Genomic DNA, 13,847 nt, shown 5'->3' on the forward strand with positions numbered 1-13,847 from the left:
TCCTGGGGTTCCACCTCCATCACTCTGCTGATGTTCCTTATGTGGATCTGGGCAGATGAGCAGCAGTTTCCAGCTTGATTAACTATCTAATTACCTATTTCTCTTAAATGAGTGCTAAAGATACAGACACATTTTTTTTTCCTGATCTGCATAAGCCATTTCCTGTACAAGGTTTGGGAAGTAAACCTTTATCCTGGATAAATTGCAAGGATCAATCACTGTTCTCACTGTACCACAAACCAGGGGTAACTCTGCAAATTTGCACTAATGAAGGTTTACCTCACCTGTATCGAAGATAAATCTTGTTTCCTGTGCAAGCTTTGAAACTGTGTTTTTCCTGTAGATTAACTCAAGCATTTGGGACTCACTTTTCCTCCTTTTTTTTTTTTTTTTTTTTTTGGAATACCAGCATGTTTACCATTTCCATTTTGCCTTTTATCAGCAGGAGTTAATAAATGCATTGCAGATCAATGTCCTCTATTTGCAATGACATTTTACATTATTGTATTGATTCCAAGGCAAATCGTGTCTGGAGATAATAAAAATCAATCTTGGAGGTAGAGTCAGCTGGTTTCTATGAGCAACCAAAGAATCCAAGTGCAGGACATGAAAACACTCAAATGTGCTCTAATGTTTCGTTCTCTGTTTGTGAATGAAACATTTAGCCAAGACCATGAAGTCAAAAGCATCTGAGGCTTGACTAGTGAAACTTCTGGGAGCTCTGAGTGCTCTGGGCATCACCAGACACCGAGAGATCTGCAGAAAAGAGGAAAATGCACCCCTGAACTGAAGAGATTAAAAAACAATGAATAATAATATAATAATAATAATAAAAATATGAGAGCAGGGCAAACTCCAGTTATCTTAACAGACTGAGTACCTTATGGGGCACAATCAAGATCAAAATGAAAGAGGGGAAAGGTAAATATTTACAATATTTGGACTTGAAAATATCACAGCTGTGAACTGTGATGAGTCACAGAGAGAATTTCAGGAAGAGGACACAGCTTTTATGCCAATCTCTCTCCTCTTTTCCACCTAATCAGCTGTTACACTTGTACCAGACAAGCAACTGATTTATAAGCTCAGTTCTTACCAGGGAATTCCACAGCACTTTCAGTACCCTGTGCTGTGTACAACAGTGGTTCAGCCCAATAAAATATAATCCTATTAAAAGGACACCATCAGTTCAGAAAAGGGACTTTAGGCTTGGGACTAAAGTCACTTAGCTCTGATTTTAGCCGTGTGTGTGATTAGTGCTCCAGATCTTTCCATGTAATCAGGCAGCACCAATCTCCAGCAATAAAGGCAGGGAGACACAGCCTTGTATTTAACAGGGATTAAAGAAAGCAGGGATGGAAATCTGACCTCTCCAGGAAGAGCAGAGACTCCAATTCAGCAACACACACAGCTGAGCTGGGTGTTTAGGACATGCTAAAATTGCTCTCCTGAAGGAGGATCTTTATCTTGCAGTTCACTTTTGGCTCAAATCTCGCTCTATCAGAACCACTGCAATTCTTTTCAGCTGGGTGCCTGAGCCCCTTTCTCTGAGGGGCTTTCTGTCAGGGTGGGAGAGAAGAGGAGAGTTTGGATGTTGTTCCCTGGGACTGCACTCCTAAGGGTCCCATCCATCCAGCTGCTGCACGTTCCATTTTTCAACAACAGTTTCCTTCTCAGCTTCATTCAGAGCTGAAGTGCAGTCAAGGTACAAGTTATTAATGCATTTCTTACACTGATATTGAAAAAGAAAAAAGCTGCCCATGGATTGCAAACTGTCTAAACTTGATGTAAGAATCTCCCTCCCAGGAATTAATGCCTCCCATTGCCCAGACAGGGACCGGGCAGTCAATCAGGGGATTGCATTTCTGTACACTCCAATCTGCATTCTCGGTGTGGCTGAATAATAAATGAAGGTTAATTCAAATCTGAAAACACATTAAGAATGGAATTGCAGGGAAGGATACTGGGGAGGGATGTGCCATTAGAGCAAATTCAAAGACAAAATATATGAAAATATATCCACTCCACTGAGAGTGCAGAGAGTGTTACTTATCTGACAAGAGGGCACAATAGTCCACTTTAACCTCCATTTTCCCCAGTGCAATGCAATCTGATCAAATCAAGCTCTCTCCATGCAATTGTCACAAAGAAAAATCATATGTAATGGGGTCTGGAAATGACAATCAAATCTGTCACTCGTAGAAATTCATGCTTGCTCTTTGCAGCAGCACCCAACAGCTCCTGATTACACCACGAGCCCCAAACTTCCCTTCCCCAGCTCCTGGCATTTCAGGCTAAAATAAAAGTCACTTCAGAGGTGCCTCGGATGAAATCGCTCTGTTTGACCAACGGTTCGACGTTTCTGACACGTTTTACTGATAACCCAGAGAATTCACAGCGTCACCTTTTGTGGGCTATTGATTGCAGCCAGCTGATATCCGTCTTTTCAAGTATGGAATCATCCACTGTCACTGCAGAAATGATGGCCATCTTCCAGAGAAGGTTAATCAGATACAGCAGAAATCATATCTAATCTTTGATAAATTGCAAGTCGCTCAGGGATCAATCCCTGTTCTCCTTGGCCCACAAACCACGGGTCGTTGTGCCAGTGCCCATGGACACAGTGCCCAACAACATTTTGCCCCCCTGGAAGAGTTCAGCCTGCTGAGATGGTTCATTTATGGGGCTTTTTCACGTTTTGAACAGCAATGACCACAGATCAAAAGATTTCAGAAAGCATCAGAGCAGCAACAATCTGATACCCAGGCACTCAAACTGCGAAATCAGGGAGTGACTGGCACATTTTAAAGGCATAAATATGTATTTTAGGTCTTTCCTACATGAATTGTACATCTACTTTCCACACCCTGCCCATCAGGACCAAGAAGTCAGGGTTAGCTGACATGCAAGAAGAAATGCCAAATTGAGAGTCATTAGGAGCAGATGCCTCTTGAGCTGTCAAACTCATGGAACAGCCTGAAAATCCCTAGCTGGACTTTCCACCTTCCCAGTGAATGATCCATAGCTTTACCAGCCTTAATATCACATGGATCAAGGCTTGCATGTGTCATCAGTGCCCTGGGATAAGCCAGACCTGGGGTACAGGTCATTTATCAAGCAGCAAAGGACACATTCATCTTCCCACGTGCCACTTGCACCTGGAAAGGGAAGTGGAGGGGAGCACCTACTGATACCTCTGAAAACAGGACAAGTTTTTACTACTTTTTAACTATTTTGTTTTACTGTTACATTACAGGTTGTGGAAAATATACATTACCAAAAAATACCTGTAAATTGAAGTCAAATGAAGGAGCACACCACCACATACACCAGCCCAGCTGCAAACCTCAGGATTTTACAATTATCCAAAGAACTGAGTCAGGCAACAGGGAGGCATGGAAATCAAGAGTGAGGGAGTGATTTTAGCACTTTTAATCAGTATTCCCAGAGGAATTGCATCCAGGCTGCCTGCTAGGAGAGCACAGCAGGGGAGCCAGCCCCTTAAACACTAGTTTGAACATTCAGACTTTGAATCACAACCAAATGTGAACAATTAAGCTTAACAGAATTCCCATGAAAAGATAATTAGATAAGCAAAAGAGGAGGAAGAGTGCAGAGCAAAGAGGAAGGTTGTTCCAGCATAGGCACAGAATAATTGGGAATAAAACAAATTCTCCTCCTCACTTTCTCTCTGACCTTGAGCAAGTCATTAAAAGTCACTGCTGCCTTATTTGCCCAGCCTATAAAATGGATCAGGCCTTCATTATAAACTGTTTTGTCTTCCTATACCACTGTGCACAGCAGATATTTTTATTTAAGATGAACTTTTTCTCAAATCCCCGTTGGGACTTGCACACTGCCACGAGCACGTCTGACGCCCAAACACCTATTACTGAACAAATCCAGTGACAGGAAGACCAGAACCGGCAAAACAAACACTGAAACAAAAACTTCCTGGGCTGCAAAGGTCTAATTTGTATCCTGGGGAAGGTGAGCTGGGCTCTCAATGCCCTGTGCTCCCTTGCTAGGAAGTGACTGGTTCCAATTAATTAGTGACACACAGAGAGGAGACAAACCCTCCTTCCAAGGGCCGTGTTACTGCTCTGCTGCCTGGCTGGTTGAGCCCTGGTTAGGATGTTATGGAAGGGGCAGGATGGAGGCAGGATCACAGCTGAAGCGAAAATAACAACTTGCAAGACCATCCCCTCATTATAACTCGCTCAAAATCCGCAGCTCCCACTCTGCTGAATAAATCTTCAACTCAGAGCATCATTAAAAAGCGTCCCTGACATTTCTCCTGTTCCATGGCATTTTACCTCAAATTAGACACAGGTTTTTCTTATGTAAATAATTTCAAACCCAGAATCAAGGCCCAGAGACACCCAGAGCAGTGGAGGAGCAGTGTGTCAGCTCCATCTCTCCTCCCAGCCTGCTTCCACTGACGGCTGAGCTTGGCCCTGAGCACACACTCCTCAGCATTCCTCCCAGACACTCCCACTCCCAGCTCTCTGCTGCAGGAATGATGTTCACTGTCAACTGCACCACACACTTTAGTTACCAGTCTTTACAGAGACTTCACACTGTGCACTTAAAACACGAAAGGAACTAAAATTTTCACTGCTGACTTCCTGAAGAAACAGATATATTCACAATGAGGCTGGAAGAAAACAGTACTAAAACCTACAAATAGCATCACTAGATCTTCATGAGCCACTTAAGAACTTCAAACACAATGAAAGCAAAAATCATATTCCACGTGTGTGTGTGTGTCATAGACAAAGACAGAGGAAACCAACCCAAGCCATGGCAAGTGAGTTCAGTGACAAAATTCCTCATATTTCAAAGTCAAACTGCTTTTGAGCCATGAATATTTGTATTCCTGTCATATTCCCAAGTGACTGGCTGGGGTACAGGGATACAGGACACCTAGAACCGAACCATATTCCAGTTATGTTCTCTCTGCCATCAGGATTTTGGGATGAAGACAAGAGCCTGTAGTTCCATATTAACTTTGTTGGGATTGCTCACAGTCTTGCTTAAATTGCTTTAAAAGAAGGGCAAGCAAGGTCACAGGAGTCCCTAATATTGCACCAGCACCTCACCATTGTTCAGCAGTGCTGCAGATGCCCCCTGATGTGTCAAACCCATCCCTCCTAGCCTGTATTCCTGTGCCACCTGGCCACTGCTATCTGGAGTAACCTGTTTGTACTCCAGCCAGGCTCAGGGAGGAAAAGCCACAACAGCTCAACCCCTCAGCTGTTTGGCTGCACTGAGCTGCTTCCAAAAATGCTTCTGAGCAAACACACCAAAGGCCTGGTATTTCCCCAAGTACTGTCCCAGATTCTTGTCTTCAACACTCTCACACTGCCTCCTCCTACGACACAAAATGTGCTCTCTAAACACTTCCTCGGTGTCTCTGATGTTACAGGCACAGCCCTCAGGCCAGTCTGTTCCCAGGCACTGCTTTCAAGGATAGAAAGTTCCCTTTCCCTCTCTACTCTCCCACACTGCTTCCCTCATCCTTACCTGACACAGAGATCAGCAGTCACTTCCCCACTGCAATCATGTTTAGATCATCATCATCATCATCATCCCTGCCCCTTTCCCAGTCAGGCTGAATTTGGTGTGGAGAGAATTGGCTCTGGGGAGATCTTCTCTCACCTTCCACACCAGCCCCATGAGCTACAGTGACCCCAGTTTTCTCTGTTGTATTGTTTCCTCTTAGAGCGTGGCCCTAATTTACCCAATATCTGTGGAATTCCCACGAAACTCGCGTCTGGAAGTTCATCCCACAAGCTGTGAAGGTGAGGACCAAACCCACAACCTCAGCAGACTTAACTCCTGATGTCAGCAGACTTACAGTGCAGGATCTTCTTCAGCATTGCATTCCATCTGATGTGAAGCACAACCTAAAATGTCAAGGGCAACTGTCATGTTTCATTTTTGAGGAACCAAGAGAGCTCCACGAAACCAAAAGCTCAAGGAGACAGATCCTGCAGTGCCTGAAATTTGTGTAACTCTCCTGAGACATACAAAGCAGCAGGAACTGGGATGTGACCCCTCATTTCCGAGCCCAGGTGGATTCATTTATCCTACACAGAATGTGTGTGGAACCAGCAGCATCATCAACCGCCAGATCTGGGCATGGGAGAGGTCACAAAAATCAGGATATCCTGAGCTGGAAGGGACCCACAAGGATTGAGAACAACTCCTGGCCCTGCACAGTTTGTTGTTTATATTTTACATACAATCACATAAACACACTCACTGACCATCAAATGCACTACCTTTACTCTGATGTAAATCTGTGGCTGCTCAGTTTTAACTGTGTTGGGTTTTCACATTTGCCTTCAAAAGCTGAAAAATATTTTAACCTTTCTGAAATGGATCACGCGAAAATAAATCGGAGCAAGTTGATGAAAAGTGTTAATTAACCTGCTTTTCTCTCATTAAGAGCCTGTGTTTAACCTACAGGTCACCTCCTCTCTCAGCTGATGTATGGATCTGATCTTCAGTGATGAGCTAAACAACCCAATCTTTCACTGATGATGGAGAACTCCTGCACCTTTACATTTTTTCTGGGAGAGGTCAAGAAAATTCCTAAGCCGAAAGTGCCGAGCTTTTAAAGGAATTATTCCAACCTTTTATTTTTCCTGGCAGAAGAGACTGCAATAATGCTTCACCCCCCTGCAAGACTTTGTGGGTTTAAGAGAAAAATACAGAACAAAAATAGGATTTTTCTTCCCCTCTACAGGTTATACAGATAAAATAAAAAAATTATCTAAAAAATATTTTTTTCCAGATTATGTGCTGAATAAGAGACATCCCTAAGCATCAGCTACTTGCTCTAGTACTGACTAAGACCCTTAATGTGTCTGAAGGTTGGCTGGGGGTTGGAAGGACACAGAGGAGAAAGGAGAAGGTGATGGGAGGGAAGTGGGGGGAGGAATCTGCTGCTTTTTCCAAGATCCAGAGCAAATCTTTCACTCCAACTGGCACTCTCTACATCAGAACCAGACAAAGTACCTGCAGGAGCTGCTCTGCAGGAGTCAATATATTTGTATTTCTGCTTTTAAAAATATCGCTCTAATAACGCCAGAGATTAGTCCAAAAGTGGCAAGACAGAAAGGCAGGAGATCTATGCTTTTTAATATCAAGCTCTTCACCAAGATGACTTTTATCATGTTAATGGCTAAATCACACTGATTGTAAAAGAGCCAAAATGAGGCAATTAGTAAGGGCTGTGACAGGCTCAGAAAAGGAAATGCACAGGGTTTGCAGTGCGAGCCAGATGGATATCTTCAATATATTTCTTATTGTCTGCTTGTGGTAATATGTTCAATTAAACTAAGTCAGTACTACAGAAGAACCTTTGAATTGCCTGAAAAAAAAATTAATTGTCTGCTGCAAATTTAATGAAGCTGAACGCTTGTGTTATGTTTACAAGTTTTATTTGTTATGATCACTAAGTGTTTACATGAAAAAAAAACAAAACACAAACCAAACCCTAACTGACTTCGTTCAGCCCTATGAGCAAAACACTGCTATTTGATTCTATTATTGGGGGTTTATTTCATTTCCATGACTCTTTGCTATTTACTGGGTTTGTCTTTAGCAGCTGACCTAATTTTTTTCTCTGCCCAGCGAGGAACCAGCAGCTCTTGCTGTGCTGTTTATTCACAGTCGCTGTGAGGTGAGTTCAGCTCTGAGTTGAGCCTCACTCAAGTGTTTGACCACAAATCCGTGTTATGATTTGTCCCCAGATGGGCCATGGGCTGGTCCCTGTGACTCTCACCACCCTCCTCCTCAAGGTCTGGGCCAGGAGGGCAACGAGGATGGAGAAGGGCCTTGATTTGAAGGCGTGTGAGGACACTGAGGGCACTTGGTGTGTTCAGCTGGAGAAGAGGACACTGAGGGGAGACCTCACCGCAGTTCCAACTGCCTGGGAAGGGCAGAGGAAACCCAAAAACCTTAATGTATGGTTACTCTTCCTCTTGGGGAAAGAAGTAAAGTCTCACCTCAAGGAACTGATCTCCTGGTTACTCAGAGGCCATGACAGAGTTGAGGACAGCTGGTAGAATTCACTGGCATTCACTGATTAAAAAACCCACAAACCCTTAAACAAAACCTGTGGATGTGAGGAAGCACAACCCAGTTTCTGAAGAATGCAGCTCAAAACTGATCAAGGGAGGCTGAAATAGAGACAACCAGCCACAGGTGGCAAGATGGGGCAGGATGACCATCACATCCCACCAGCACTGTCACTGCAGAGGAAAAATTCTCTGTCCTGAATTCAGCAAGAATTGCAGGTTTAAAGGCAGCAACACATGAAGTCTCTGAAAAGTTCCTCGATAATAGGCCAGAATTTTGAGTATTTAATCAATTTTCAGTGCAGTGCAGCACTTCAACGTTCACCCAGAGGAATAGGTTTGGAATGAAAAATCTGCTATTTTATAGAAAATAATTTGAATCACTGTGCTGGACAAAACCAAGACTATCAGTCTATTCAAGCATGAGGAAAAAATAACCCACTGACATTATCTTTGTATTCTTTTACTGCTAAAGTGATACAGATTCCAGCCAACAAAAGGTCTCTTGCTTTTACTGCCATGAGCCCTCCCGTGACAGAGCCAGCAGCAGTAGGAAAATGTTAAAGGTGCATCATAATTAAACAGGCAAATAAAGTCATTGGAACCTGCCCTTGCCAGGGAATGCAACAACGTGACAGGAATTGCTGCACTTCCCCAAGAGAACAGATATGCACCAGCTCTACCAAGCATTCAGGGATAGATTTATATAGGAAATTATATAAATGTATGCATTTTGAGATCTAGATGGATGTACAGCTCAGCCCACAGCCAAAAGGGCAGCAGATGCTTGAGAAGCAGCCACACGTGTCTGTGGTGGGCACCACGATCCACTCACCTCCAACATCCCAAAACCAAAGCTGGCCACACATCATAGCGTGTCTACTGGCAGAAGAGACTTTCTTATCCTGGTGATGCACTTTTATCATCTCCACTCCTCTCATCAGCTTGTTTGGGTGCCTCTTCCACACCACACTTCATGTGGGTCTTCCTCCTTGCTGCAGCTGGGATTTTAACACCAGGAGCCTCTCCTGGCACTTCCTACACCCAGAGCTTTTATTGCAATGTCTTGAAATTAGTCTCCTATTTCAGCCTGCTGCTGCATCAGCCAATTTCTATCACTGCATTAAGTACAAATAAACTCATGTTGTGCAGTCTCTGCCTGTTTACACTATTTGTCATTTAATCCCCTGGTACTTAGAAAGCCTCTAATCTTTCTGTGTGTTGGAAGAATTGAACATTTAGCCTCAAGTACAGGAAAAAAAAAATGAGGAAACAAGACGGAAAATTAATATTTATACAATACATGGAAACACACACCATGTTTTACAGAGCTCTGAACACTGTCTGGGATTCTTCTCCAGCCCTATGGCCTCAGTCCTGCTTTTTAACTTAAAGGTCAAACTGTACCTGCAAGTTTCCAAAATTTCAGGTCGTGGAGGCCAAGAAGTTCTCATTCAACACCAATCAACAGCACAAACCCAAACCACAACTGCACTGGTTCAGAAAACCACTGGGGTTCAGCAGTTCTGACAACAGAATGTTAATACCCAGCCCTATGGGCACCTGTCCATAGAATTTGATATTTTTTAAACTGTCTACTCATGCATAATATGAATATTTATTCCTCCCTCTCTGGTTGTTTACCAGAAAGTTATTTTAAGCTCCTTGGTTGTGGTGCAAGATATTCCCCTACTCCTCCCATCCGTGCCTACACTGTCTGTGACACTGTTCCCCAAGGAAGAAAATTAAAAGAAAATAAGGATAACCTGCAATATTAATGGAAGAACACAGGAAGGTCACAAAATAAAATGTCTTTTGACCTTCACAGTTTTTTACTCAATGACATAAGAGGAGTTAGAAAAGAATGTGAGCGTATCTTAAGGTCAAAAAGCACATCAGCTGATGGATTAGTCTTTTTGTCCACCACAAAACTGAGTTAAAATAACTAATTCAGTCATATTTCTGTCCGAGCTCACACATGTTTTACTTAGGGCAGAGAAACCCAAGCATTACAGTCCATAATACAGTATTTGACACAGTTCATTTGGAGTTCAAAATAGTTTCTGCTCCTTCCTACTTTTTATGGGCTCCACTAGGAAATTGCACTCCTCAGATTGCCGGTAAATTCCACACCCTGGGCTCGCCAGTCCATTCTCTGCTCCATGCACACGTGTCGCTCCCATTAATGCTAATGGGATGGACTTAAAAGGGAGCACTGAGGGAGAAAAAAGCACTTGCTAATCCTTTATAACCTCCCCAGCGAGGGAAGTGATTTGTAAACCACGTGAAGCCAAAGCTCAGGTACCGCAGCTGCCGAGTCCTGTGCTGGAGTCACGGGCAACTCCCTGGGCACGGCGAGGGAGAAGGGATAAGCCCTGAACTACAGAACCTTGACTCTGACAGGAAGGAATCACTGCTGTTTTCAACAACTGGCTGTTTTTTATGGTGGTACAAGAGGTCCCTGAGCTGCAGACTCTGATTGAGCCTCCCGGTGTCGTGCAGCATGTGGAAAGCCAGGATAACCTCAGTTGTGCCCAGGCTGGAGATGAACAGCTGTGAGCACTCAGCACTCTGCTGCCATCCACGTCGAGCCTGGGGAAGGGCATTTGGGCTGGGTTTGGCATTTTGCTCTCCAGTTTTGCTGCTGATCACAGGTTGCCCAGAGAAGCTGTGGCTGCCCCTGGATCCCTGGAAGTGTCCAAGGCCAGGTTGGACAGGGTTTGGAGCAACCTGGGCTAGTGGAAGGTGTCCCTGCCCAGGGCAGGGAGTGGGACTGGACAGGCTTTAAGGTCCCTTCCAACCCAAACCATTCTGAGATTCTGTGGTTCCATGACCCTTTTGCCAAGAGGCAAGGTCTGGTTTATGTTCTTGTTTCCTCAGCAGCACTTTCCCAGCTCTTTGCTGCAGGTGCCTCCTTGGGAAAAGACAGATTCAGCAAAGGCAGAGTCAGCTCAGACAGAGCCCTAATGCTGGCCTTCACTTGGTCTCTATTTTTGTTTGCAGGGACCAACGTGGGTAGAGGCAAATGCCCTACAAGGTACTCAAATCAACCCCAAACCCACAGAACTGTTGGGGCCACACATTCCCCTACAGACTTCACAGAATCCCAGATTGGTTGGGGTTGGAAGGGACCTCTGGATGTAATCCAAGTGTAAAAAACATGGGTTAAAACTTGCATTGAAGTATTTTTAACTATTCCCTATACACCATACAAATAATTGACAAGGAGAACCTCTAACTGAATATGATCCATCAATGCCAATACATGGGAGAATTAAAACTGACAGCACTAGAGCTCTGTGATTGATTTATGGCTTTGTAATCAATCTTTCCTGATCTGTTATCCAATATAGGTTTTTCCCCAAATAAGAAGGAGATGGAGAGTGATTGTAAGTGTAATAACCTATATGTTCATTGCCTATAATAATTCATCAGACACTGGGCTACTCATAAGCAGGCCAAAAATTAATTCAAGACATTTGTCAGTGTCTCTCACTGTTTATCAAACCATTCCTTTAAATGCCTTTGTCAGATGTTGGAGCTTTAACTTTTGAAAATCGTATCTGCCAGAAGACGAACGGCCACGAATAAAACACTCGGAATTCCTGAAAGGCAGAGACGCAGCCCTGGGTAAGGAATAATGAAAGTCAGCTGGACTTTGTGCACCGATTGTGGACAGCAGAGGCTGCAGTTACCTTTCACCACCAGGCTGCCTGTGCTGCTCGCTGTCCCAAAGTGGTTGGTGGCCACGCAGGTGTAACTTCCCGCGTCCGATTTGGTGACGTTGACGATCCGGAGGCTCCCGTCGTCCAGAATGGTGATTCTGCAACGACAGCAGGCACACAGGTTTTAAGGGTTTTTTTTGTTAAGTCACCATCAAGCTCTTTTGAGCGTGCATTACTGGTGGAAGGCTGGAGCAGCAGACGCCGCGCTGCCCCTCGCAGGGGGAGGGAAATCTCTCGGGACGCGCTTCGTGAGTACCAAACGCGCCATTTACACGAGTTTTCTGTGTCTTTACTCCGGGGCAGCTTTAATTTACACATCAGCAGCTCGTGTAGCTTTTCCACACGCCTGTACTTCGATATCCAGCCCTCACCATGACAACCCCTGTGACATGTGGCGCTCGGGGAAACCTCGGCGCTCCCGATGCAAGCGCTGCTGCTGAGCAGCTGCACTGAAACGGGTGCCTCAGTGCTGATTTTCTTCCAGAAGGCTGATGGCTTTCCAGCAAGAGGACCACGATGCCAAGCTTGCTCTCTACCTCCCTGCCTGTGCAGAACTCAGCCCACAGATCTCCTCTGCAGTGGCGCTTGCAGGTTGAAAAGAAATGATCCTGTTTCATTCCAGTCCTCTCCCAAACCCACCTGTTTCCCATCTGAACAGTGTTATCTGCAGTGGGACACGTCTCTTGAGGGCAGGAGGCAGGTGAGGATGGAATGTCAATCCTGGAGTGATCCCCTGCCCCTCCTCTTGCACAGAGGCTGCACCTCAGGCTCCCCCTGTTCTCACAAGGAGCTTTGTCTCTTGTTCCATTTTTTTTTCTGCTCTGAGTGAGTGGACACAGAAAATCTGATGCTGCCCAGTAATCCCAACAAAACTTGAATGACTTGTGCCCTATGGAGGCATCACCTAAGGAGACTCTAGAAAAAAACCTTTCTCCCAACCTAGTATCATCTCTTTTAGCAGAACTCCTGTCTGTCTCCTCAGCATCGTGTCCTGCAGCACAGTCTGCTTTCTCACCTTCAGCCACTTTCAGACCTGCATTGAAAATCTTGTCTCAATTCCTGCCTTCTCCTGCTCAATTATTTCCCAATTTAACTGAAATGAAGGAGCCTTCCTGCATCCTTAATGCCAGCAAAGCTCTGCACAACTGGACTGAGAAATCAGGAGGAGAGAAACTCAGCAAACAGTTCTTGCACCACTGCAGGAGGGCTCAGGTGGCACTTCCCACCTGAGGAGGCTTTAAGGGACAGCAATCAGCTGGAGCCTTTTCTCACAGGCATGGGACAGCCCTGAGGCAGCTGGAGAAAGGACCAGTGTGAGACAAGGCACAAACAAAAGCACCGAGACCTCCTTGGTGGGGCTCCCCAGGCTCCTGCCAACTGCTGCCCTGGGCTGGCCATGGTCTCCAGAGAGACTCAGGAGACATCACCCCACTCAAGGGAGCTGCTGTGGGTGCCTTTTGTCATTCCATAGGCTTTTTGGTGGGCACACACGGGCTACTCAGCCCACCTGCTTCAAAAACCAGGACAGCTGGAGTGTCTTTACCAAACAGGGAGCAGGAAGATGGTGCAGGATGCTCCAATCTCCATCCTGGCTCACCTCTCCTGCCCAAAACCACCCAGACAAGCTGGCAGAGCCCAGGGATGGAGGTTGTTTTTCACACATCAGTAGCAGTGATATTAATAGAAGCTTCTCAACTGGCTTATAGGTCTCCAAATTGTTGCAGTCAGTAACGTTCACCACTGTAATTTATTTTTGCAGGGCCCCAGTGCCATGTATTTGCTTCTGTGGCAGTTGCTCCAGCTGGATAATTGGAAGAGAGCAGTTTATAGCTCCTTGTCCCTTATCTTCACCACTGTGTTGGCACAAATCAATGCATGGATTGCATTAAGTGTGTGCTGGAGCACAGGACTGGCCACGCTGGCCTCCAGCACAGGAGCCTGGGCAGCAGCAGCACCAGCAGCTCCCAAGGAATTATTTGCTGCTCTTATCAATTTCAGGTCTTGGGAAACCACTGTGCCTTTCTGGAAGCTG

General features: G+C 45.1%; 1 protein-coding gene across 3 annotated transcripts in view; it reads right to left on the bottom strand.

Annotated features, from left to right (window-relative positions):
• LOC126638932 (contactin-4) overlaps window positions 1-13,847 on the bottom strand; it is a 269,307-nt gene that overhangs the window by 19,044 nt on the left and 236,416 nt on the right. For all 3 annotated transcript variants that reach the window (XM_050313252.1, XM_050313250.1, XM_050313251.1), the window contains one exon: window positions 11,786-11,913. In XM_050313252.1, the coding sequence (XP_050169209.1) occupies window positions 11,786-11,913 (128 nt within the window). The remainder of the gene's footprint in view (window positions 1-11,785; window positions 11,914-13,847) is intronic.

The sequence above is a fragment of the Myiozetetes cayanensis genome, unplaced genomic scaffold (genome assembly GCF_022539395.1).
Source record: "Myiozetetes cayanensis isolate MyiCay16 unplaced genomic scaffold, myiCay2020 scf18, whole genome shotgun sequence".
Lineage (NCBI taxonomy): Eukaryota > Metazoa > Chordata > Aves > Passeriformes > Tyrannidae > Myiozetetes > Myiozetetes cayanensis.